This window comes from Pogona vitticeps, chromosome 6, assembly GCF_051106095.1.
Source record: "Pogona vitticeps strain Pit_001003342236 chromosome 6, PviZW2.1, whole genome shotgun sequence".
NCBI classification, from domain to species: Eukaryota; Metazoa; Chordata; class Lepidosauria; order Squamata; family Agamidae; genus Pogona; species Pogona vitticeps.
In genome coordinates this window covers 7,186,322-7,212,696 of record NC_135788.1, presented here as the reverse complement: position 1 = coordinate 7,212,696, position 26,375 = coordinate 7,186,322, and the positions used below count along the sequence as shown (strand labels likewise).

General features: G+C 41.2%; 1 protein-coding gene across 11 annotated transcripts in view; it reads left to right on the top strand.

The window, feature by feature from the left end:
- The window catches only part of PRKAG2 (protein kinase AMP-activated non-catalytic subunit gamma 2), a 178,203-nt gene that overhangs the window by 123,053 nt on the left and 28,775 nt on the right, over window positions 1-26,375 (top strand). For 5 of the 11 annotated variants that reach the window (XR_012088191.2, XM_073002856.2, XM_020779761.3 and 2 more), the window contains 2 exons: window positions 10,482-10,548; window positions 24,757-24,866. Coding sequence is in view for 10 of the 11 variants with exons in the window: in XM_073002856.2 (XP_072858957.2) it covers window positions 10,482-10,548; window positions 24,757-24,866 (177 nt within the window). In the remaining variant the exon portion in view is untranslated. The other 6 variants (XM_078378501.1, XM_078378502.1, XM_073002859.2 and 3 more) reach the window with 4 other exon arrangements.

Genomic DNA, 26,375 nt, shown 5'->3' with positions numbered 1-26,375 from the left:
GCAGGAAGCATAACAAACCAAATGTGTCAAATCAGATTTGTGCTGCAGAACCCCCTAAAGAAAAATGAGAGTTTTGATCTGTTGCTCGAAGGTGTATCACGCATAAATGAAATGGCACAATGTTTTTTTACAGTTTTCTGATTGTCATGCACACAGACATACAACAAAGTACATGACTTGCCTTGATCCAGTCTCACAACAGCCAGCCAGAACTATCTCACACAAACACACCAATTGTACAATGTTGGATTTATGCTTTGCAAAGTCAGCAATTGCTAAGCAATTGGATTTTGTGTTGTAAGTGTGTGATAGTAAGGAACACCAACATATAGGACAGACACTTTGTAAGTACATAGAATTGCAAAGGGTGGCTATAATTCTGGATTCTTCTGCTGTGGTCCCTTCATCCTTGCTTCCTGGGATACCTAAGTAACCCTAAGGAGACAGGAAAATGATGTTATGTGGATACCTTGTATAAAATTAATTAAAATTTGGCAGTTCCACACTAAATACCTAATATGGATTCATGCCAGAAGTGTGTTCCATTGGCACGCCATTGGTTACATATCAGTGGCTTTGAGCTGGGGGCACATACGTTGTGGGTCTCTTCTCTCTTTGTGCTGAGGGTCGGGTCAGACCAGGGTTTCTGCTTGTACAAGGTGGGAAATGTTCATTTGAGGTCCAGGATAATTAGAAGCATGAGCTACAAAAATAGCCTTGGACCTTTTCATTTGTTCCGAAACCAAATAATCCCCTACCTATGTTCTAACGCAGTGGTCCCCAACCTTGGGCCTCCAGGTGTTCTTGGACTACAACTCCCAGAAGCCTTCACCACCACCTCTGCTGGCCAAGATTTCTGGGAGTTGAAGTCCACGAACATCTGGAGGCCCAAGGTTGGGGACCACTGTTCTAACGGATCGTATACTGAGCCATTCTCGGGATATTCCCCAGTATCTTCTAACATGGCATTCGTAAGCAAGCCCACTGTTAATTTCTATGTTGTTAAAAATCCCTAAACGGTTCAGGCATTTTATTGGCCACAAGGGATTATTCCTTGTGAATAACATTGATGCTTGGTGCAAAAAAATAAATAAATAAAATAAAGGCTAGAAAGGAATAATCTGTTCAGGGATCTCTTTGTCCTGCCGTACATCTGCTGAATAGCCAACCAGATGGCCTTCTTCCCCCTGCCCTTTCCGAAAGAAGAGTGAAAGGAAAAACAGTGTGCCAGACTCCTGTGCTCGATTACACTGCTTAATTGCAATTTATAGCATTCACGTTATTGTCGTTCTACACAGTCTGCCGACGGTTTACATTTTTGCAGTGAGGGTGGGGGAGGCAGAGAGCGAAGCTCCGTTGGTTTCCTCATTAGCTCCATTGCTTTATATCACTAGGATGCCATTAACATCATCAGCGCTGCCTCTTTCTCTTCTTCAGCAGGGCTTCTGATTAACTGGGTTGTGGCTGGAGCCTGCAGCGTTGCCTTCGGTCGGCCAGCAGATTGATTTCTCAACGGGAAACGTAACATTAGTCCTAATGATCGACTGAATTGCGCTTTCTGCTGGCTCACAGGACGGGGACGGGTGAAAAAAAGAATCTTGTGCACCTTGTTAATGCTTGTTGGTTTGATTGGGTCAGTGCAGCTTTAACATTCCCTAAAACTTAGCCATCGCCAAAATCAAATGTATGAGTGTGTGCGCCTTTTGCTTCGTCCTTTTTCTGTTCCCATGCCAGAGGTGGGGAGTTCAGTTCCCCACTGTGCATCCCGGAAGAGCCAGCCTTTGTAGCCTTGGGCAAGCTGCACACAATCCCAGGGCATCCCCAGAAGAAGGTAATTGTAAACCACGTCTGAATACTCTGTACCTAAAATATCCTGGAAAGGGTTGCCAGGTAGGAATTGACTTGATGGCGCACAATTAATTAATATAAAAATATGTAAAATGTTTTGGACTTAAAATTCCTTTATTATGCAGGTGGGCCTGATGGGAGTTCTGACTGAGAAATGTCTGGAAGGAAAATTTACCCCACCTCCGTTGCAATGGCTGCTTCACTGAAAGACAAGTAGTATAGGCATCCTTCAGTCTCGAGATACTATGGTAATGTGCTCTGAATGGAGGGCTTGGAACAGTAGTGTGGCTCAGAAGGCCAATTCGAGAGTGACCATCGCTTCCACATTGAAGACAAATACAATCTGTCCCCTGTCCAGCTCCCTGTATGCGAAGCTGGAGTGTCCTCTCCAGAGCATGGGTAAAATAATATGGAGGATAGGCTGTTACCCAAGCAGCAAATCCCCCCTCTCCACGTTGCTGAAATAGTCCAATGGAAAGGCAAGAGCCAATACAACTGGCTCCAGCGACGTCGCAGGAGTTGGCAGAACGACACAAACTGCCCCCGGGACTCCGGCTCCGGATTTTGCCTCGAGGTTAACTCCTGAAGCCTTTTCCATGAGTGGATATAGCCACAAAGCAGTGGAAGTTTGGAATTGGAGTTTTCCTTCTCCTAGATGGGCTGCCTTCCATGGCTGACGAGCCCCACCTACCCAGATAAGACAAGTAGAAATGAATGCAAAGCCATCTTTATCTTTCCCAGCTGGTGCAGGAGCGTTCTTTGCAGTTGAGTTAGAAGGCCGTTCCTATTTTGACTGTGTTTGCTGACATTACTGCCAACAAAATTAAAATTCAAGACCCCCAGACTCAGGAGCTGCTGTTTCTCAGTTTCACTTAAAATGAGCAAATTGGCCCATTAAAAAGGGATTTGAGGTTTATACTACTTGAGTTAGTAGAGAACCTTGTACATGACCAAATTGGGGAGAAGAACTAGAAACCATTTCAGCTGTGCAGTCCTGTAATTGTGGAGAAAGTACGCTTTGTAACTCTTTGTGCATTCAAGATTGGCGTACGTTGATTTGCATTTAGATGGGAATTCCTTCTCATAAGCCTTTAGTCTGTTAAGCTTTTTTAAAGCAGGGCGGGTGGTTGAGTTGTTTTTCCTTCTTCAAAAGTACTTGGAAGGAAGTTAAAACACTAGTATGTCGTTCTTCATTTTACAGACATATTCTGAGTGTAATGTTAAAAATCAGTGGCCTATTGCTTTCCTAGCCTTTGGAGGAGATGAGGAAAAAAAGTCTTTTAAATTAGAAGTCATTTTGTGTGGCAAGGAAGGTCAAGTATTTTAAAAGGGCAACTGTGTTTCTTCTCAAAATGCTTGAGTAATTCTCTGTCATGCAGGCTATGGCTTTAAAACAAGATTCTTGAGTCTCAGCGCAAGCACCCCAGATTAATATGTAACCATCAGAATTACTCAAAACACCATTTGCTTTGGTGCATTCTGTTCTCTGTGTATGTTCTCAATGAGGGCTGTTTGTCTTTTTAAGACACTAACTTTTTAGAAGGACTACAAAGAGTTCCATTATTTGGAGACTATTATCTTGTTTTTGGTACAACAATATTTTACCACAATGTTATTTTGAATTGGTTTTCTCTAATGAGGAGAGAGTAGTTTTATTCAAGGCTAGAGAGGGGCTAGCATTTATCTAAGATCAGAATTTAAAACTGCCAGATTGGAAATGGAAATACAGTACTAATATCCGCATGGTGGGCAAATTATACATATATCAGTGGGCTTATTGTACAAGTGTGGGTGCCATATATATGGCAAGGACGTTTATACCTAGTAGTATAAGTAGTTCAAGGGCATCCATAATTGAGGAGAAGAGCTTGGAAACATGGGAACACACTCTCCTAATTACTCAGAAAAGAATGGGATTCAGTTAATACGTGTAGTCTGTAGCTGTTAAAATACAAAGCAAAAGATTTGCTATGCTATAAAGACCTGACTTTCTACTAACCAGGTAGAGAATGATCCTAAATAGAGAAGGGCATGAAGCACTTCGTATGAAGCTGTCAGTGCATCACCTGTGGTGCCATGCTGGCCCGTCTCCCACCCTCTTGGCCAGCTGGGCCACCCACCCTGTTTTGTGCACCACCAGGGTCCTCCTCCTCCTGTGGTTACTCCAATCTGGGCTGGAGCTTGGCCGGTCATCTCCACCTCCGTTGGCAGCTAATCACTCATTGGCTGCTTGGGGAGAACCCCTATCCCACCTCCTCATTGGAGTGGTTGGGTGCCAGAGGAGGTGGGGATGTGCTGGCCCAGTTCCTTCCCAGATGGGAGCACTGCCAGAGAAGAAGGACCCGGCGGTGCACAGAGCAGGGTGAGTGGCCCAGCCAGCCAGGGGAGTGGGAGTTGACCCAGCGTGGCACCACAGGTGCCAAGCCCAATGAAGCACTTTGTGCCCACCTCTAGTCCTAAAAGGTAATGCTTGTACTACAGATTTTTGTTGTTGTTTAGTTAAGTCGTGTCCGACTCTTCGTGACCCCATGGACCAGAGCACGCCTGGCCCTCCTGTCTTCCACTGCCTCCTAGAGTTGGGTCAAATTCATGTTGGTCACTTCGGTGACCCTGTCCAGCCATCTCGTCCTCTGCCGTCCCCTTCTCCTCTTGCCTTCACACTTTCCCAACATCAGGGTCTTTTCCAGGGAGTCTTCTCTTCTCATGAGACGGCCAAAGGATTGGAGCCTCAGCTTCAGGATCTGTCCTTCCAGTGAGCACTTAGGGTTGATTTCCTTTAGAATGGATAGGTTTGTTCTCCTTGCAGTCCAGGGGACTCTCAAGAGTCTCCTCCAGCACCACAATTCAAAAGCATCAATTCTTCGGTGGTCAGCTTTCTTTATGGTCCAGCTCTCACTCATTGGCTGCATGGGGACAACCCTTATCCCACCACCTCATTGGATTTAGATTTAGACTGATTCAATTGTTATTCTGGCTCCTGGTGAATCATAGGAACTGAACTCTTGTGAGAGCGCATCATCATGATTTCAAGAGATAATATTAAGTATCACCATCAAATTCCAAATGCCAAAAATTATTTAGAATGAACTTAAATGTTAAATTGGCATAAGTTAACTTATGTGGACAGATATATATTACAGTTCATTTTGATGCACTGTGGAAAGACAGGAGAATGGGGCATTTTGGATCCCATTTCCTGCTTAAGGGTTTTGCAGTATTTGGGATAAAAGACAGGGTTTGAACATTGGTTGAATTGCAACTCATATTCTTCTATTACAAGAGCACTTAAAATTTCTTCTGATCCATATTTTATTACTTCAAACAGCCTTTGGTTGGAAGTTGGCATTAGAGTGTGGTGTTTTTGCCTGGATCAGCATTTTGATTGAAAACACTCAGTTCTAATCACTCTGCCATAAAAATAATCTCTGCTCTAAAAGCAAGTGCAGATGAGAAACTGAGCTGGGCTATTTTTATTCTGGGTATATAATAAATGGATTTTGTAACTAATGGCACAGAATAGTAATATCTCCCATGACAGGTCAACCAGTGTCATAAACTATCACTGGCTGTAAGAATGAATGTTTCATATCTGAAACAGAGTATAATGTAATAAAAATTCTGGCTTGGATTGTGTGTAATTACGTGGACTTTTTCTTTGGAACCTCATGGTATTGGCATCTTAAAAAAGTAAAGGTTCCCCTTGACAATTTTTGTCCAGTCATGTTCGACTCTAGGGCACGGTGCTCATCCCCATCTCCAAGCCATAGAGCCAGCGTTTTGTCCGAAGACAATCTTCCGTGATCACATGGCCAGTGTGACTTAGACACGGAACGCCGTTACCTTCCCACCAAGGTGGTCCCTATTTATCTACTTGCATTTGCATGCTTTCGAACCGCTAGGTTGGCAGGAGCTGGGACAAGCGACAGGAGCTCCCTCCGTCACATGGATTCGATCTTATGACTGCTGGTCTTCTGACCCTGCAGCACAGGCTTCTGCGGTTTGGCCCACAGCGCCACCCCACTAATTAAAATTCTGCTTCTAAAATTATGAACATGCATTTCTTAAATGGGGGAAAATGTTAGGTGTCATATGTCTAAATAGTGATCAAAATATTTGTAACACAGGCAAAATGGTTTGCCTTGTCTGTGCAGTAAGAATTACAGTCCTTCAAAAAAGGACATTGATGCAACTTAAATGCCATGTTCAGATACCAGAAAAACTGCCTCTTCTTTGGCAAGGACTGTAGATCGATTGCACAAGGTCAGTGAGGCCACTGTTACAGACAATTTGAGCAGAAAACAAATTCAAATAAATCGGGCATGTGAACAGGTGACTTAGATTATTTTGCCCAATGGGACTTCACCAAAGGTGAAAGAAATGTGCACATACTATCTTTTATTGTGTATACCAAACATGCACCACATGTGACCTAACAAGGCAGATGTAGCCCACTAGCCACGTACTGCTAGAGAAGCTGGTCAAGCATCTGTTTTTGCTTAGGAGGTGGACCTTTGGGAGGCTGTGTTCAGCACAAACTCTGAATATCCAGAGTACACATAATAGGAGAAGTAGTTTTGCCATATATTGTTCGCTATTCTGTTACTGCTGCTCTGGGAACATAACTAGAAAGTATTAAGACAGATGTGGCTAGTCATCTGTCACACCGAGGGTGTTAAATAACTGTCAGAATCATAGCATTTTATTACATTGCCAGGCAGCTTTATAGTAGGTGAGCCAATAACAAATATGTCCTTGAACTTCTCTTTATGTTGCCCATATAAATATTGAGCTGCTGATGGGGTATGGACACTTTTGCAGCGTGACTCGTGGACATTAGAATTAGTGATATGAATCTTTTATTTTCAACATTTTGCATTTGCAAGAACAAATGTGATGCTAAGTAACAGAAATTGCTGTCTTTTTATTGATGAAAATCACCAGGTGGGTTGGTTTTATTAATGAGAATCATCTGATGGGTTTGGTCAATCAGCCAGTCCTTCAGTGTTTGCTTGTATATGTGTGTTCAGTTGTACAAAAGATAAAGACAGTATTTTTGCACAGAAGCATTCTATAAAAAATTGCAGAAAGGAAAATAGCATGTCTTGTTCCTGTGCTGGCACTTAATGAACACTCAACTGTCTTTATATGTCAAGATAACCTGTTTAGGTAAGAATGAAAAATTCAGCAATACTACTTCACAATCCTAGAGAGAATTATGAACTAGAATTTCTGCTAGAGAAATTTGTTTTGCCACTGAAACTGTGTCGTTCTACAATATGTCTTATATGACTTTTCAAAAATACAGAACAGGAACCTTAATTGCCTTATAATAGCTAGTGAAAAGACACTTGTTTTCTTGAGGTGTATTTCTGCTTCTAACAGATGAGCGAATTTTGCATCCATTTCTCATCCAAATTTTGAAAAGTATCGTACCTGCTTCTAGTATTGTTGCTGTCCCAAGATCGTCTGCCTGACCTTTGTGTGACACCGGTGATGGTGGAGGCATCAGGCAGCTGGGATCCTTGGCATGCAAGTGACTTGAAAATTTGGTTCTATGTGCAAAAATCACCAGATGGGTACCAGATCTTTTCGAGGCTTCCCCTTCTTTCTTGCATAGCTTTCAGAATGTGTATTCTTTGGGGCATTGTATCAGCTGTGTTTATGTCCTGATGTCAGTAACAAATACCTAGTGTCCCTGTTTTAATTAACATGGATAATCTCCTGCATTTTGGATTTGAGGAGCTTCTGCAGCTATTGCTTTGTGTGCTGGTCTCCTGCAGGGTTTGCATGGCTACAGTGGCTCCTTTTGAAGTGCTGCATTTGGGGGCATTCCTAACAGGCAGTGGTATCGGCTGCCACAGCTCAGCAGGAGAGGAAGAAATTGTTTCCGAGGTATACAATTACTCTCCTTGAAGTTCAGTGGCTGAGAGCAAACAGAAGCCTCCGGAGTGCATCCCAGCCCTGCGGGAAGACTCTGCTTCAGTCTCTCTCTCTCTCTCTCTCTCTCTCTCTCCGTCTCAAGGAACAAAACTTGTAACAAGCTAAATGTTACTTTCGCAACAATAAATGTCTTTTAAATACCAAATTGATAACTCCCAAAGCATTCGGAAGAGAAGATTTCCATCACTGCCCCCTCAGTGTCCAGTGGCTTTTCTCCTTGCAAATGATATCACAGCAAAACTAGATTTTGGAGGGTTAAGAGGAAGAGTGTATTTCTTAGGGCTATTGTGCAGTTATATGCCCAGAGGAGCTTGCAAGAAAAATAGGGTAAGAATGAAACATATAGTGGGTGGGAGAACAAGGGCAATCAGGCAGTGTACCGATTTCCAGTATTTTCTTCCCACGTAGCCTGCTCCGTCTGCTGCACTTCACAGAACACAGCACTAGCACTTCAGCCACAGTGCCTTAGCAAGAAAACTCACTCTCTGAAAAGCTGAGAATTGACTTCAGCAATGTCCCACACGTTTCCTCTGAAGTAAGTCCCTCTGAATTTAGTTGGGCTTCATCCTTGATAAGACTGCTGTCTTTTACTTAACTGATCCTTGCTAGAAGCTTTCTGCAGTCTGTGAAATGTACTGTACTTTCAAGTAAGTTGTCTAAGGGCTGCAGTATTATTAGCTAACAATCTTCATTAACAGTAAGATGTGAAATCATACCACATATGATATTCTTCTGTAATTATAATTCTGTGTTTTTTTTGTTTAAATTAACCCATGTAATTTACACCTACCCTAAATTTGACCTGAGTGCATTTTTTGTTCTCTTTTATGACCTTTAAGACTGGACATATAATAAATATGCCAAAAAGTCAATTCTGACTTTCTGAGACCCTTTTCCCAGTTTTCCTGGTACCATTCCCTTCTGGAGGCATCCTGGGACTTCACAGCCGGCCCAAGGCCACCCAGGCTGGCTCTACTCACAGGAGGCGAAGTGGGGAATCAAACTCCCAACCTCTGATTCCGCAGCCAGGTACCTAAACCACCGAGCTGTCCAGCCAACTGGGCCGGTATTACTAGTTGACAATTCAAGATAGAATTTATAAAATGTTAACCAATGGACTCATGAATGGTAAAATGCACATGTAAGCAGTCCTTCATTTCTGTTGGCAGTACCAAACGCTTTGCAGAAATTAGAAAAACTAAGAAACAACACCGTGTGTAATCTATTTTATGTTTCTGTGTATACCCAAGCCCATGTGATATGCATTAGTTTATTCCTTTTAGCACCCTACTGTTCAGAACAACAATAGCAGTGGTAAGTATTTATGCATGTGTATGAATGATTTGCAGTAATACTGAGGAATTAATTAAAAACAGCTGAGTCCCATCCCTGGGTTGGGAGCAGCACATATAAAATTGTATCAATAAATAATTGTAATTTGATATGTGGCTATACTTTAGGGGGGGTGATGGTTGCAAGGCCAGTGAATATGACACCTAAATGAGAGGGTGGGGCCTTTTGATAAGCTTTCCCACCTGTCAAGCGGTGGGGACACTGAGACACCTATAGAAAACCACTTGTACAGCCAGAAGAACACTTCCCCTCTAGCTTATACCGACAAAAAGACGTATGTATAGAAACTATTCGTAATGCCCACTCAGCGCTTTAAACGTCTCCCCCTACATCAGAGTAGTGGTGCAGCCTGCTTTCTAGGTTGCTGCCCTGGCAGGTGAAGAGAGACTGGGCAATACCAACACCGACGGGGGGGGAGTTTCTCCAGTGTAAGCCTTCTCCCCTTAAAAGTAGCCGTATAAACCGGAACCGGTCTGACGGACTGCCCGCGCGGATCCAGCAGGGAAAGAAAACCGAGCTCTGGCGAGCCAGCCTGAAGGGAAAATTGAGCCCAGGTTCTCCTCCCCTTTTTGAGAAATGCCAGGTGGTAGTGGCCGTTCTTTCCTCGAGGCAGACCGGCGAGGGCTTGCGAGACGGTGAAAGTATGGAATGTTCCACTGGCCTTTCCTTTCGAAAAATGGGGGTGGTTGGGCAGGGCACCAAGGTGGGATTTTCCAACGTTCTCTGGGCGGCCGTTGGCCGTTAACGGACGCGGGCGCCGCGGCTCCCTCAGGCTTTGCCCTGAAGCGGGAAAAGGCGGCGCGGGCGGGCGGGAAGGGGAGCCTGTGGGATGGGGGGCGGCGGCGGTGCCGCCTGAGGCCGGCTCTGGAAGGGGGCGGGACGGGACAGGCGCTCGGTGTCGCCGGGCCTGGCTGGGCGGCGAAGGAGTTAATGGCTGAGGAGAGCGTGAGGGCGGAGGGGGGGAAAGCGAGCGAGGCCCACCGGCCAGCCAGCCAGCCGACTGACCGGCGAGCCCCCGACGGCCTCGGCGGCTCCTCCTCCTCCTCCTCGCCGCCCTCCCCGCCGGCCGGCCCCTTTCCGTCGTCGCCAATCCAGCCCGCTCTCGTCCAGGCCGCGCTCGGAGCATCTCTCTGGCCGTGCCTGCCTGGGCGCCCTGCCCACCCGCCCACTGGGCTCTCGCCCCCCGCCGCCGCCGCCGGGGGAGGCGGATGATGAGGCGGATGCTGCTGCTGCTGCTGCTCCCGCCGCCGTGGGCCCGGTGAGTTCCGCGCCTGGATGCCGCTGATCCCGCCGTCTCTCTCTCTCTTCTTGTGTCTCCTTTCCCGCCCTCCTTCCTGCAGGCAGCTCCGCTTCAGCCCCCGGCCGCTTCCGAAGGGATGCTGGAGAAACTGGAGCTCGAGGATGAAGGTAAGGAGATGCCGCCGCCGCCATCATCACAACAACGGGTGCGGTGTTGGGGAGGCAAGCAGACCCACACACACACGCAAGCCCGGCAGCCCGCCCAGAGACCGGGCAAAAGGGACTGTGCATGAATCCTGCAGGCTGTGGACACAGACCACCCTTTGGAAAAGGGTAAAATGCCCCTTGGTCAGGATGAGACCGGTGAAGATGATGCGCCAGGGATGGCTGCCCCATGCCCACCCACATGCCCGGCAGCCCCCTCCCCTCCTTTCTTGGAAAGCAGAAGGATCCCTAGCCTGCCCCTGGGTGAATTTGGACCCCGATTGAGCAACGTGGTTGTGTGCCCACCTTTTCAGTGTTTATGATTGACAGTTTGGTCCAGGGGATTTACTATATCTAATCCGATAAAGGAGAGGAAGTCTGAAAATTTGGGCAAAAGACATAAGCCTAGAGTGTAGCTTGGCCAAACAAATGAGATTCCCCCTCCCCTGCAAACCAGAGGTCAATTTATGGCAAGTTTCTCCTCCTCCCACTGACTTAACAACCGTTCAAACAATACAGAGTAAAGATCATAATGTGTGTTGTTACAGTTGTTCCTGCAGCCCCTCAGAGTGTGGGATGGTTTGGGGAGTTTCTTGGAAAACTTGGGGGGTCCTCAGGCCCCCATAGTGGACATTGAAAATGTCTAGCCCTAAGAGCTATGCTATCTTAATATAATAAATGTTACAGTTCTAGGAAAAAGAAATTTCGTCAGAGACAGCACCACTGTGACATGACAAGACACATTTTTTAAAAAAAGTCTCACTAAAGATTTTGTGAGTCCTGACCTCCATCTGGTATTGAGTCACCAGTGCTAAATATTATTCTTTTACTTCCCTGTACTGCTTGTGTTCAGAGAATATGGCGGTATTAGAATGAATTCCACGCTTTCAGTGTGCAGTTTTGTGAATTGAGAATTTTAATAAGCATTATAGAAATGAGACTAAAGGTGTTTAGAGCAGATATTTATTTAATGGGACAGAGACAGCCAATTGCATCAACTTAATTGCCTTCAGTCAGACTGACAGAACATAAATACTTTATTCTCTGCATCCTCACTCTACAGAAATAAACCCTGCCAGAAGATTTCTCAAATTTCATAAAACAAAACATTTCTCTTGTGTCCGTTAGCTCCATAAAACAGATATGTTTTAAATGCAGCAACTGCTGTGGCTCTACAGAGTAGGTTTCTCCTCATAGTTCTATAGATCTTGTCAGTCAGTCAGTAGCTCTTCTGTCTTAAATGCAGTCTAATTCAGTATTCTTTTGTCAGCATCTTGTGAAACCCCGCTAAACAAGAAACCACCTACATGAAATCTCAAAATATTTTTTCTCATGTATATGCATATCCACCTAGATAAGAGAGTTCTCTTAATTGTAAACTTGTAAGGGGAGCAACCCATACTAAGGGCAAGCCAAAATGATAAGAAACGACATGTTTGGAGTGGTAATGCCGGACATAATAGATTGCTACTATGCTCTAATAGGCTGTGATGTGGTGAATTAAGGGTCAGTGAGTTAAAATAAGGAACACCTTTGGCTTTTCTCTTTAGATGTCTTTTAGATAGAATACATCTGAGGAGGCACTTTCTTTAGTATATGCAGTCCTGCAGAGCCAAGATCCCCCTGTAATGCAGTACACTATTCCACTGACTCTTATAAAGCAAACTGCTGCACCACAGCACTGAATGTCTGTAGAAAACATTGTGAATTTCCTATCCACTTGTGGGTATAAAGTACCTATTATATGTAGTAGTTAGAATTTCTTCCTTTAAAAAATGTATTTATTTTAAGGCTAGGGAACTAAAGAGATGCTTAGAGTTGTTTTGAACTAGTGGATGCCGTGTAAAATTCAGCACAAGAATTAGACACTTGGTATGAAAAGAGAAGCAGACTATATGTCTCAATATTTATTACTTGCACCCATTTAGGAGGGGAGTGAAAGGGAGGTGAATAGATTTCCACAGCAACTCACTACCAAAGGCTTGGGGTCTTCTTGGCTGATTTAAATATTTTGTAACCTTTAAAATTATAAAATCATTCTCCTTCTAGAGCAAACCTTGTACTTAAAATTATAAATATGCAAAATACTGTAATAGAATTATAAACAAGTGACATGAAAACTATTCAGCCTGCTTAAAAAAGCTATTTCTTAATTAGACGGACTACTTAACATATGCTTCTTGCACTCCCACATGTAGCTCAGCTTTTTACAAAAGATGTCTTGACAAAAGGATTGTTTTATTTGTGCAGTATGTACTCATACATGTACCAGTTCTAGACAATTCAGTAATAAAAAGCAAAATAATAAAAAGCAAAGTTCCAGATCATCGTTGACATAGCAAAAGTTATAAAGCCAGCACATGTATTATTTTTAGCCTTTATTCTACTGCTTCTTTAAATTGTCTGTCTTCTAAGATGCAAGATGGAAGATTGGGTGGCAGTCCTTAAAATAGTGTTTGTGGGCAGTGTTTCCTATTGAGCACAGAAGCCTAAGTGCAATCATTAATCCCAACTAGACTAGACTAATAGTAGGTTGTTTGTGTAAATCCTTCTGATTTAATGAGTCTTCTAGCAACCACATTTAAGTCAGTGAGACTTCTGAGTAAATAGGCACAGAATTATGCTGTCATTTTCCTTATTGCACTTGGCACGGGAAGACTGCAGTCACAAGGTAATGAAATCGGTCTATGTGCATTTAATTCCTGGACTGCATCCTAAAGGCTATTTAAAAATGACTGCTACTTATGTGGTGGGGTACCAAATGTGAAGGACGTAGTGCTGCTGCAAGTTAAACCACAGAAGCCTCTGTGCTGCGACAACCTAGCAGTTCGAAAGCATGTAAATGCAAGTAAATAAATAGGTACCACCTCGGTGGGAAGGTAACAACGTTCTGTGTCTAGTCGCACTGACCACATGACCACGGAAATGGTCTACAGACAAACGCGGGCTCTACGGCTTGGAGATGGGGATGAGCACCGTGCCCTAGAGTCGGACATGACTGGACTAAATGTCAAGGGGAAGCTTCACCTTTACCAAGTGTGGTGTAGTAGATAAGAGTAATGGACTAGGATTCTGGAGAGCTGGATTCAATCCCTGGCTCCTCCACAGAAACTCACTGGGGGATGGAACTAGTAAAGTCACTCCTTAAATACTGTACTTCACTTACCTTGACAACTCTGTTACGGTTGCTATACATCAATTCTGACTTGATGGCACATAACAACAAACGTATATGGTGGCTTAGGAAGATAACAAGATTAATTTTCACATGGATCACATTATGGGGTGCTTATAGAAATCCCACATCAGTGGGCAGAATAGCTGGATTAATCCCTCCCTTGGCCTTGATGGTGGCAACTGCTTGCATGTATGAATTTTCTGTTCCCCTTAGCTTTGGATATTTATTTCAGTTTTGATTAGCACTCCAAAGATGCTTTGGTCTGAGCTATGCTTTCTCTTGAAATACCACCTGTCTTTTTTCCTTCATTTGAGTGCTTATATAGAAGAAGTACGTGGATACTTAAAAGAAATACTGGTTTCTGCCTGCTCATAGGTAGAATTTGGATTTTAGTTTATTTGGCAGTACTGAAAGTGGCACAGAATATAAGTTAATTATTATTCTCACAGTTATATTCTGCAGTACTGCAGTTAAGGCTCTGCTCATGACTTAAGTTTGATCCTGACAATTTTCATGTATCTGGTTCAAGGTTAATTCAGCATTCCATCTTTCCGAGGTCAGTAAATTGAGTACACCACTTGCTGGGAGGCAAAGTGTTACTTGCATAATTATGTTGTAAACTGCCCAGAGAGTTCTCTGGCACTACGAGGTGATATATAAGTCAAAACAACAACAACAATAAATGTTTTAAAAGTGGATTTTTACTACCTTTTCCTCACCACCCATAAAAATTCTAGCTCCTGTATTGTTTATGTGTAGCCTTTATTTATTGCACAGCAAGTTATGACATTTGAAAACATACATTTGTTTATAACAAGTATATCATTATCTGAAGGTAAGGAATGGGGAACATGAGACCCTCTAGTTATTGTGCTGCAACCCCCATGCTCTGTCACTATTGGCTGTGTTGTCAGGGGCTTATGAGAATTTTAGTCCATATGCAGGGCTATACAGTCCCTATCTCTTCCTCAGTTTTCTAGATTTCATATTCAAGTTGGACTGAGTATTCTGTCGTGAAAGTACTTATCTTCCTCATAGTTTACTGTTAGCAAAAGCATAATAGGTGTATTTCTGAGTAGTGGAAATATTACTGGACTCGGCTTTATAAGAACTCGGTCTTCACTCTACCCATGGCATATTGCTCATCATGTTTATGTTGTCTGGCACACAAAGATCAGTTGAGATCTGCTTAGTAGCCCTTGTTATGACAGGATGGATGAAATCTATAGGCTATGATGCTGTTTCTGAAACAGTGAAAATCATCAATATCATCTCCACTGTTATCTCAAGGGTAGAGCTAGTGTACCTCCAGTAAAAGAGCTATGCTGTCCCCTTCTTCTTTCAAGTGATAGCTCTTTTTCAGTGAAATTGTACCACTGTAGTTCCATTTCCATAAACCTCTCCACAGTGACTTGGGAGATAAGCAATAAGAGAATCATTTACAGAACGCTTGGGAATGCATTGCACAAGTTATTCATTCTCACAGCAGAACTTGCTTTCCTTTCTGTTGCCCTGTGGCTAGCTTCCCCTTTTAAAAAGCAGTGGTACTAAAAACCTGGTCCCCCACCTCTAAGCCTTGTTGGGTTGTGGTACTAGGAAAGCTCCATACCTCAAGGAGTGTATTTGAAGACACTCCATACATCTACAACACATTCAGTTCTGTAATTTTGTGAAATGTCTTATCTGATGTGGATAAATTAATTAGACATATTTGTATTTGAATGATACCATATAGCGGGAAGTTGGCTTTGAAGAAGCCAAAATGTATTTTTGCTATCAGAAAAATTATGCTGATTGCTCCCATGATACATAAAGTTGAGGAACATGTTCTTAAACACCTTGGACAGCTGTTATAAAATTCTGCTAAGGCAACATAGAGGTATGTTTCTCAGCATACATTAAATCTGTTTTTGTTCAGAATATTACCTTTATTCATAGCTGAAGTCTGATCCATTGCAAAACTAGTGCACTGGCAATTCCTAGGATTTTGATGCTATAGAGTTATAGCAATCATTGTTATAACTCATAGGAGGTTAATTGTTTGATCTTTAAAATTATCCCAACTTATGAAGAAGTGAGAAGTGAATCTTGTTTTTGATACAGACCTTTCAATATATAAAATCTACGTTTTTAAACAATTGAGCTTTCCAAATATATAAATAGATGAAACAGATCAAATGAACTGTTTAGTAATTTTTCCCCCTAAAATCGTCTGTGGTCTAAAATTTTCTCTTCATACTTTTTTGAAACAATTGGAGTAAACTTCCATTCACAGATTTATGCTTCTAAGATCATTGGTGCTAAGCACCAACCATATGCCCTGTCAGTTCTGTTAATTAATTGGTACAGATTTGTAAGTCTGTCTTTAGTCTGAGAACTGGTTCTGCTGCAATGTTGGTTTTTATCTATTTCTTATCAGCCCAGTTTTAAGAAGAAGCTCCAGACAATATACAAAACTGTATTTGTTCTTTGAGGTATCCTTTTGCCCATTGATAGCCATGGACTAAAAGGCTTGTCATTGGGAACTCTTGCTGTTCAAATAATTGTTTAAATCCTAAACAAAAAGAAAGGAATAAATGGCCAAGATTACTTTTCTTTATGTATGTCGTTATTGCTATTCAATAATTACAGCTTTAAGGTGAAAAACATGTTTTGTCACAAAACACCTTGCTATGAATACTTTAGTGACATGTGACTTTTCCCCCTACAATACATTGTTTTGTTCAGAAAAGTTAGGTGAGTTTGGCTTCCCAACTATTTTCAACCTGATTGTATGCATTTATACTTCTGTGTTTGGGGCTCCCTCTAGTTAGCTCCCTCTTTGCATTGGATTTTGACTTGAGCATTCTGCACTTCCTGAAAAGCACCCTAAATGTGAATATTAGACTGTGTTTTAGGTATTGCACTTCCTAGATTGGTTAGTTTAAATAGTTTGAATAAAAGGACATAGGAGTCCTGCTGTAATAAAGATTGCTCTGCCTGCAGTTGCTGTGTCTCCAGGTAACATCAAAAGCACAACGGCCATAGAAAAACAAGCAATGTAGCAACAACCATTTCCATAATATCCCTGGTTTTTCCATCAGCACTTATCAATCCAAGATAAAACTAGTGAGGCTTTCCCAAAGAATTGTTGAGATGAAATCCCAGAAACCATCCCATATAAAATGTAGAGACACGCTGCCAAAACTATTGCATAATAAACTACAGTAGTAAGGGTGAGAAACCTCTGGCCCACGGATCAGTTATGGTCTGTCAGGCAGCTCATTCAGCCCATAGGGCTCTGAAACCACTTCTTCCAAACCAGTGTGGTCAACAAGTAACTGAGCGGTGGCCTCAAGCTCAATTGCTTTTTGTCCTCCCTTGCCTTCCCCACATGGGATAGGTGAGGGAAGGGCAAAGCTAGTTGCAGTCAGCTGGTAGTTCTGGCAGTTCTGAATCTGGCCCATGGAGAGAATCAGAGATATGGTCGGCCACTTATTTCCCATATGTTTCCTAGCCCTACCTTTCAGCTCAATGATGTAGTGTGGTAGCATAAGTTCTTGGGCTCCCTTACACTGAAATTTGAACCCTGGTAGTCCAACATAGCTAGCAATTAATTATCTTGACAAGAATAATGACAGGGAAGAGGAGAAAGAAAGGATTGTTATTCAAATCACAACAGCATTGTCAAAAGCCCTGTGTATAGTATTCATAGGCAATACATGCTATGCAGGACATTTAAATGTTACGGTGGTTCCAAGGGTACCACACAGACTTTGTGTAGAACTGGCCACACAGTATACTTATTGGTGCCCATTAGAGGGGAGACTAGCATGTTTCAGGAGGAAGTAATAGAACAGTGCAATGAGAACTGGGAGATAGGGGTGTCTCATTCATGGAAGATAAGAATGTGATCTGCACAAAGCAAACAGTAATTTGGGAAATTCTAGCAGCAACAATGCCTTTTACATAGGAAAGCAGCTATATTTTTAAAATGATAACGGCTGCTGGAGAAGGCAGAAGTGATGTTCATGATTGCCCTCCCCAGAAACCCAACTAATTACTGGTATTTGCCCAACTGCATCTCATGCACGTATTCCGTAATTTCTCTTCCATGCACAGTGCATATTGATACTGTGTAATCTTGTGAAGTGAGAATTTACAAATACGCATTAAAGATAGCATTTTATTTAGAAGAGAACAATTCTTAAGAGATAATTGGGTGTGAGGTGAGAACCAGTGTGGGGGAATGTCAGCCGAGAAGTCAGAAGACCTGGATTCAAATCCCCACTTTGCTGCGGAAACTCACTGGGGTGTGGTGATGCTAAACTACTTGAACATCTCACGTATGTAAAAAACCTTAATAGTGTTGTCATAATTCGGAAGAGATTTGGGGGCACATAGCAACAACACTTCAGATGTAACAATCATATTTATGCTGGTAGTGCTCTGCATTTTCAGTCATTAACCTTTCATTATGTTGTTCTGTTTCCAGTAGTCAGTAATAAGGAAGTGGATCTTTTTAGGACTTTACTGCTTTTGTAGAGTGGGAGAGAAGAAGTCTGACAGTTGTTTAGATGGAGTTCTAAATTGTGTTCACTGCATCTTAGCCACTCCAATTTTTTCCAAAACCTGCCCGTTCATTCATTTAATTTTTAACTCATCTTTACCCCCAGTGGGAACCTGAGACAACATACACATCTATTTAAAGTTTCTTCCAGTTTAAAAAGAAAAAGAAAACTGCAAGTATTTTGTTAGATCTTCAGATGTACATCATTTATCATTTTGAGAAAAAAGAAAATGAGAGAAACCAGCCTTGAAACTGCTGCTGGGTGAAAGATTTTGATCATGGAACTGTAAAGCAGATGAAGCTCTACATAGCTTGGACTACATACCCTGTTCCCCCTAAAATAAGAACTAACCTGAATATAAGCCCTGGTATGATTTTTCAGGATGCTCGTAATATAACCCTTACCCCCAAAATAAGCCCCAGTTAAGTGAAACCTTGCCCTCCACCATTGTGCAGCAACCAGAAGATGACATGACTGTACATATTTGAATAAATGTAGATTGTTGTACATGAAATCCCCTGAAAACAAGCCCTAATGCATTTTTGGAACAAAAAATTAATATAAGACCCTGTCTTATTTTGGGGGAAACAGGGTAGTATATATTACTCATATAAACTGTAGCACTTTTCAAATCTGAAAGTATTATTGGAGAGCTCTGTTAGCCTATTGAATAAGTGATAGGGAAAGGTAAGTAAGATGGAAATGCGCTTGAATTCCAAGTATATTTCCTTTGTAGTGTCAAATTTCTGCTGGCTGCTGCTGAAGTGAGGTAAATTTAACTGCCTGTAACTGATGGAAATATCTGTGAAACTATTTTGAGGGTTATGTTCATCTGTACCACTTCGGACTGCTAAGAATGTCATTTTTAATGGTTTCCCCCATTTTAAAAGTCTGCAAAAATAGAAAGCATTGTCTTGACAGGCTGTATCTCTACTCTTTACTTCCTCACTGTGCTGGTTTTTGGTTTGGATAAGAGTTTTTTAATGGGGGAATATATATATTTAAATATGTACTTTTTAACATATAACTTCCACACATTCAGATTTAAGTTGTACGTTTCACTCTGCTGGCAGGCTTGTTGTTTAGTCATTTAGTTGTGTCCGACTCTTCGTGACCCCATGGACCAGAGCACGCCAGGCCCTCCTGTCTTCCACTGCCTCCCATAGTTGGGTCAGATTCATGTTGGTCCCTTCGATGACACTGTCCAACCATCTTGTCCTCTGTCGTCCCCTTCTCCTCTTGTCATCACACTTTCCCAACATCAGGGTCTTTTCCCGGGAGTCTTCTCTTCTCATGAGATGGCCAAAGTATTGGAGCCTCAGCTTCAGGATCTGTCCTTCCAGTGAGCATTCTGGGTTGATTTCCTTTAGAATGGATAGGTTTTTTTCTCCTTGCAGTCCAGGGGACTCCCAAGAGCCTCCTCCAGCTGCTGGCAGACAGTCTTTGGTTATTTTCTAGTTTGTTTATATGGTTCTCCTTGAGCCACCCTTGAACAAAGAACTACTTCTTGGAAGCAATATTTACTTTTGGGGTATTTAAAAACGGAGAGGGAAGGAGACGGCTTTACCCCCTACTGTGTAGATATTGGTGACTCAGCAAAAAAAACCTCGGAGAAGGAAAACATAGGTTGATTATACACAATTGTCTAATTACACAATCTGATCCATGTTTCCAGTAACAAAAGTGCCTAAGATGCTGTACAATTGGACTCTGCACATTTGCAAGATACTGTCCTAACCCTTTTAATGAAATCCCCAAATGATGTCATGAGGGCAAACAAATTAACTGACTATCTGATGCATAATCATCAGTGCAGAAATATGGTACAAAATCTCATGGGCCATCATACATCGTATTTGCTTCAGATAAGCATGCAGCTTGTTCTAAACCAATAGTGGCGAAACTGGCCCCCCTTCAGATGATGATAGACTGCAGTTCCTGTCTGCCGCAGCCAATATGATTAGCAGTGCCACAGGTTTCCCACCCCATCCTAAACTAATGCTATGAAAATAACTGACATCTTTGTTCAAGTAAACACTTGGCATAGAAATATAAGCAAAGCAGTGTTGGATTAGATGTGATTTTAGCCCAGTCTCACACTCTCAGCTATTATCAGGTGGAATTGAATATAAAAGGAGATGAAAATGTAGCTTCAGACATGTGCATATTGGAGTCAACTGTGGATCCATTAATTCTGGCACCATTTTTTGTTCATGCATATGTGTGTGCATAATTCTGCTGATCTTCATTAAAATGGCATAGAAAACCAACTATCTTCATTTGGTCATACATGCCATGCCTACTATTGCAGCATTCTTAATTTCATGGAAGGAGGATTGAGTTCAACAGAGGGGGTTATCTTCCTCCTTGAGGCAATGTGTGCTCCATAAATCTTACACACATGATTTATTTTTCTCATCAATAGATATTTTTAAAATGTGACAGCTTATGTTGCATCTTTGGTAGGAACTAGGCTTCTCCAGATTTAAGACATTTTATGGAGACTACATGTTTATTTTGCATAAACATCAATAATATATAGTAATCTGTATCTCTGAACTTTGGCTGTCAACATTGAAACGTTGGCACCAAAACTTTGAGTTGAGTAGCCACACAGTTGTTTAGTTGCTGAACAATATAATTATATTATGGCCATTTACTCCAAGTTGCTTTGATACTGTTGTTACATGCCGTCAAGTCACCTCATACATACGACAGGTTGTATGAAACACTCTCCAGAGTGTCCTGTCCTCAACAGCCTTGCTTAGCTATTGTAAATTCAAGGATGTGGCCTCCTTGCTTTAATTCCAGGGAAATTGTGCTGTATATGAGTGATAGAAGAGCTGGACCCACTTACAAGGTTTTTCTCCACATACCAGCTGCCATTGGAACTTCATGCTGAGGAGAAAGGTCATAGTGCCAGAGTGACTTGAATTACGCAATATTAAAGCAGTGGGCAAATTTGAAAGTTGCTTTAATTCAATTTAATTTACTGAAAATGGTCAAGAAATACAGTTTTTAAACTAGTTTTTGTGTTTTTAAAGTGGTTATTGTATAGTTTTAATTGTTGTGAGCCATCTTGGGTCTCATGTGGGGGGAAAAGTGGTATAGAAACAATATAAATAATTGCATATTTTTATCAGAATCCATTTCGCAACTCACGTTCCAGAAATCTCTGATTTTTATATAAGAAACTGGTGTGGGATTTATTAATATTAGTATTAGTATTGCATGCAGTCAAATCAATTCCAACTTAATGGCAACTGTTTCTAGGTTTTTCTAGGTGCACAATGCTCAGAAGTAGAGATTGGCATGAATCAGAAAAACAATGATTCATTTTGATTCATGATTCATAAAAATTAACGAAACACTAATTTTATGATTTTTTTCTGATGAATTGATTCACTCAATTTTACTTAAAAACCCTATAAAACAGCCCTCCAAGCACCAAAATACACCAGAATCACAAAGAAGCTTCCCCTGACTCTCCTCTACAAGCCCCGAAAGTTTGGTGAAATTTGGGTTTTGGACATATGAGTTTTGCACCCACAAGGATAGAACACCCAGAAAAGTTCACCCCAGGCACCTAAAGATACCAGAATCACAGAGAATCTTCTGTTGATTCTCCTCTACAATCTCACCAGTTTTGGTGAAGATTAGGTTTCAGACATCCAAGTGATACACACACAAAGTGGATCCCTTCAGGAAAGTGTCAGGTGGAGAGTCAGAGGAAGCTTCCCTGCAATTCCAATGTCTGGGTGCTTGGCGGGGCATTTTATAGCCCAACGAATCAAAAATCACTAAAAGATTCATTGATTCATATGAATATTAAGTGATGAATTAGTATTTTTTTTTATTAAAAACTTCTAGCACTTATGAAAGAATTAAAAGAGTTTGGAGAAATGGCGGGCCTGAAAATAAACCATAGAAAGACAAAAATTCTATCTAAAAATGTCACATAAAAAAATAGATTACCTTTTGAATTCTCCAAATTTCCAGGAGGGAAAGAAAGTAAAATATCTTGGAATAAACATTATAAAAAAATCAAGTACCTTAATTAAAGATATTTACCTGAAATTGATGGAAGAAAGAAATAAATAGTTTACTAGACGGGGGAAATTAACAGGATTGCAACAGTTAACATGAATATCCTACCAAAGTTGATCTTATTTCAAAACATTCCAGTGATTTTGAAACAATCAATATTTAAAGAAGTTGACCAGCTTATTTCTAAGTTTGTTTGGCAAGGGAAGAAAAAAAAAGGATAAAATTAAATGCATTTCAGGATAAGAAACAGGAGGAATGGGTCTCCCAAACTGGCTGCTATATTACAGGGCAGCCTCATTAATATTGATCAAAGACTGGATTTTATTGGAAAATCAAAGAAAATCTAAATTAAAATTGAAAGGTCATGATTTGAAATGGGGATGGCATGCCTTTCTTTGGTACAGCAGAGTGAACGATTTCAAACAATTTAATAATCATATTTTGAGAAAATCTTTACCATGGTCTTGAATAGAGATGGGGGTATTCGTATAGAAATATGAGTATCCCAGCATAGGTGGAAATAACGAGGGTCTGGCCCCATGGGGATGGACTGTGTCCACTCATAATGCTGCCGCCAGCTCCACAGAGGCTTCCTATCGTGCCATTCTCCACAATGGATTAGCCACTCTGTGACATGGCAAAGAGGTTTGTCATCCTGCCTCCTGCCAGGAGTGGCTAATCGATTGTGGACAATGGCCCGATAGGAAGCCTCCACGGATCTGGCGGGAGTGACAAATTCATGAGCGGACTCTCGTTATTTCCACCTGTGCGGGTTATTTCCACCTGTACGGATTAAAATTCAAAGGCAGATAGAGGTATGTCAGAATACCATATTGGCTAACACCAGTAGAAACATTTTCTCTTCCGAACTTAAGAGATAACAAGAAAATCTTAAGATATAGAGAAGTACTAAAACCAGACGGGACATTGAAAAACAAAGATGAATTAGAAGCGCAAGGATTTAATATGGATTGGTGGTCACATTCTCAGTTAATTTCAAGATGTGCTAAAGATAAGCAGCAAGGTTTCTATGTGGACAATACTCCTTTTGACAGAATCCTCCTGGATACCAAAGACAAAAATATTAAAGCCCTATATAATTTTTTTTATTAGATTTTGATACCCATGAGGGAGGTGGTTAAGGAATGTATGATATGGAAAAACATTATAAAACTTTCCAAATCAGTAGCATTTAAAGAAAAAAATATAAAATGTTTTTCAGATGGTATATAACTCCCACAAAACTAGCCAAAATGGATGTAAAAAATTCAGACCAATTCATTTTTTAATTCACACCCATTTCTACTCAGGAGTAACCGTTATCGTTACCTTCTTCTAGGGGTCCTCTGAGGCTATGCAGTTTGCCCATAGCTACACAAGCTGGATCTTCTCCCAGGAGGCACAGTAGGGAATCAAACTCCCAATCTTTGGCTCTGCACAGGAGTTCCCAGTGGTTTAGCTATCTTTAGCCAGATACCTAAAACACTGGGAAGGAAGCATTATAACAGGACTAACTTAATTAATTTAATGTGAATTTGTGTTGTCGCAAGATTTCCTTTACTGAATTGAAGACATTTTCACATGGCCATAATTTATCTCCCTTTCACCCTTTTCATTTTATATGCTTGCCTCCATCCTTTAAAAGAAAGTGAATGTTCCTAGCCCAACTATTGTCATTTCTTTACACAAAGATGTAAACAACCTCTATGTTTTTATTAGTGGTTGGAATTTAACATGTTTTCCCTTTTGTTATTTCTTCACTATTTCAAAGAAAAACACAAAAATAAAAATTATATTCAGTATATTAATAATAATAATGTGCCGTCAAGACAATTCTGATTTACGGTGACCCTTTTCAGGGTTTTCCAGGTAGAGAATACCCAGAAGTGCTACACCGTTCCATTCTTCTTGGGGCATCCTGGGACTGTTCTATATCCAGTTTCCCCAGAAAGTTTGAAACTCTGCCAAAAGCAGCTGCCCCTTCTGCCATATCCCATCCCCTGCTCATTCTCATCAACCAGTCAACACCCATCACTACTCATGAGCATTCCAACAGCTTTCCACCAATCACTCCAGCATTTTTTCCATTCATGCAGTCCCATCATGCATACATCTATATACACAACAACATACCAACATTATATATCACAGCTATACATCCAAACTTCACCCATATTGGAACTGCCACAGTAGGCTTTTTTCCCAGTTGAACAAAGTGTAGGTGTCTGTAGCTGTTGGGGTGGTGTTGTTGAAATTCCCATAGTTCCTCCTAGGGAATTCTTGGAGAATTCTGGGAATTGTAGTCCAAAAAAGAAAAAAAAAGAGCATACCCTAAGAACAGTGTCCAAATTATCGGAGTATATTTTTTACAAAAAACTTTTCAATGTTTCCTTACAGCTGTTGGTGAATCAGAAAGTGACATCTACATGAGATTCATGAGGTCACATAAGTGTTACGATATTGTTCCAACAAGCTCAAAGCTTGTAGTCTTTGACACTACACTACAGGTGAGTGGTGTTTTTGGGGTTTTTTTAAAGGATCTTTTCCTTACAGCTAAGTTAATTGTGTTTCTAATAATATAAACATGACTTAATAGTGTTTCATTGTTTTCTATGAGACAAATGACCTTCTTTTGGGTACCTACCGTTACATATGTAGGAGCTTTTGAAGTCATAAAAAAGGGATGGATTTCCTCTTTAAATCCATCATACCACAGGTCTGTTGGCCTATGGAACTCCACTTTGTTTCACATGGAAGAGGGCAGATGACTAAAAGTATTTTATGAGATTATAACACTATCACTATCAAATGTAAAATGTCTGAAGTGCTGAACAGCTAGTGCCCAGTTCCTGTTCTGTGAAGTTTATAGCAATAAACTGCCAAATGATGGCAAGTTCGAAAGTACTGGGATGTCAGAAAAATGGAACATTTTAGTTTTGTTACTTTTGTTACTGTTTGTTACTACAAAAAAGAACCAGGGAGGACCTCAAGTTTGATTCACATATGAGTACTCCTTAGCAAAATGCATGTTTACTATGCAAGTCTTAATAGTATCAATTGTGGCCTTAAAATATTGATACTTACTCCAGCGAAATATTCATGTGCAGGATATCCCTTTAGTTATATGCTTTAAAAAGCAAAAAATAAAAGAGGAGATGTTAAGCTTGACAGGCCTGGTAACTTCTGAATGATTGCTCTTTCTAAGTCTGCTGCAGAGCACAACAAAATGGCTAATCAGCTGCTCTGAGACAGGATGAGACAGAAGTGCTTTTGTGCAGTCTCCAACTAGAATTATAGCCAGTCATGAAATCTCAGCGGGAAATTGCAGAACAAAGATGTCATAATAATGGAGTGCCCATTCGAAGAAAACTTTCTCCCTATTTTGGAAACATTGGATTTCTAAAGTTGCAACACTCTATGAATGGCAGGATAAGACTCAAAGCTTAGATACACAATTCTATTCTCTCTGCTGTAGGCTGCAGCTGTACAGTAGTTGTTGTAGAAGTCAGAGCCGTGAATTTCAGTTGGTCTTAGACTGCACTCTTGCTCGGTTTCTATAGCATATACAGTTTACAGCTTAGGACTAAACCATACTTTGTAAATAGACATTTGTAAAAAACATGGATCAAAATTCAAAATCTTAAGTCGAAGGGAAGGCATTAGGATATATGGAATTGTATTGACACTTACAGGCTTTGGAATGCAATTCCCTGAGAAGCCAGGTTGGCCCCCTCCTCTTGTCCTTCTGTCATCAGATGGTGACCTTTTTCAGGCAGGCAGGCTTTTAAAGAATAAGTAGGGCCTTTAGTGATTTTGCATCTATAGAATTTAGAGATTTTTAAATGTTTTAAAAAATGTCTTTAATGGTGTTTTTAAATTTATGTTTAGTCAGCTTTTAATGTTGTGCTTGTGATGTTTTTAATGGTCATATTGCGTGGTTTTAATTGAGCCACCTTGATTCTGCTGTGGGGAGAAAGGCAGCACTTAACTAAAATAAATAAATAAATATTGAAATA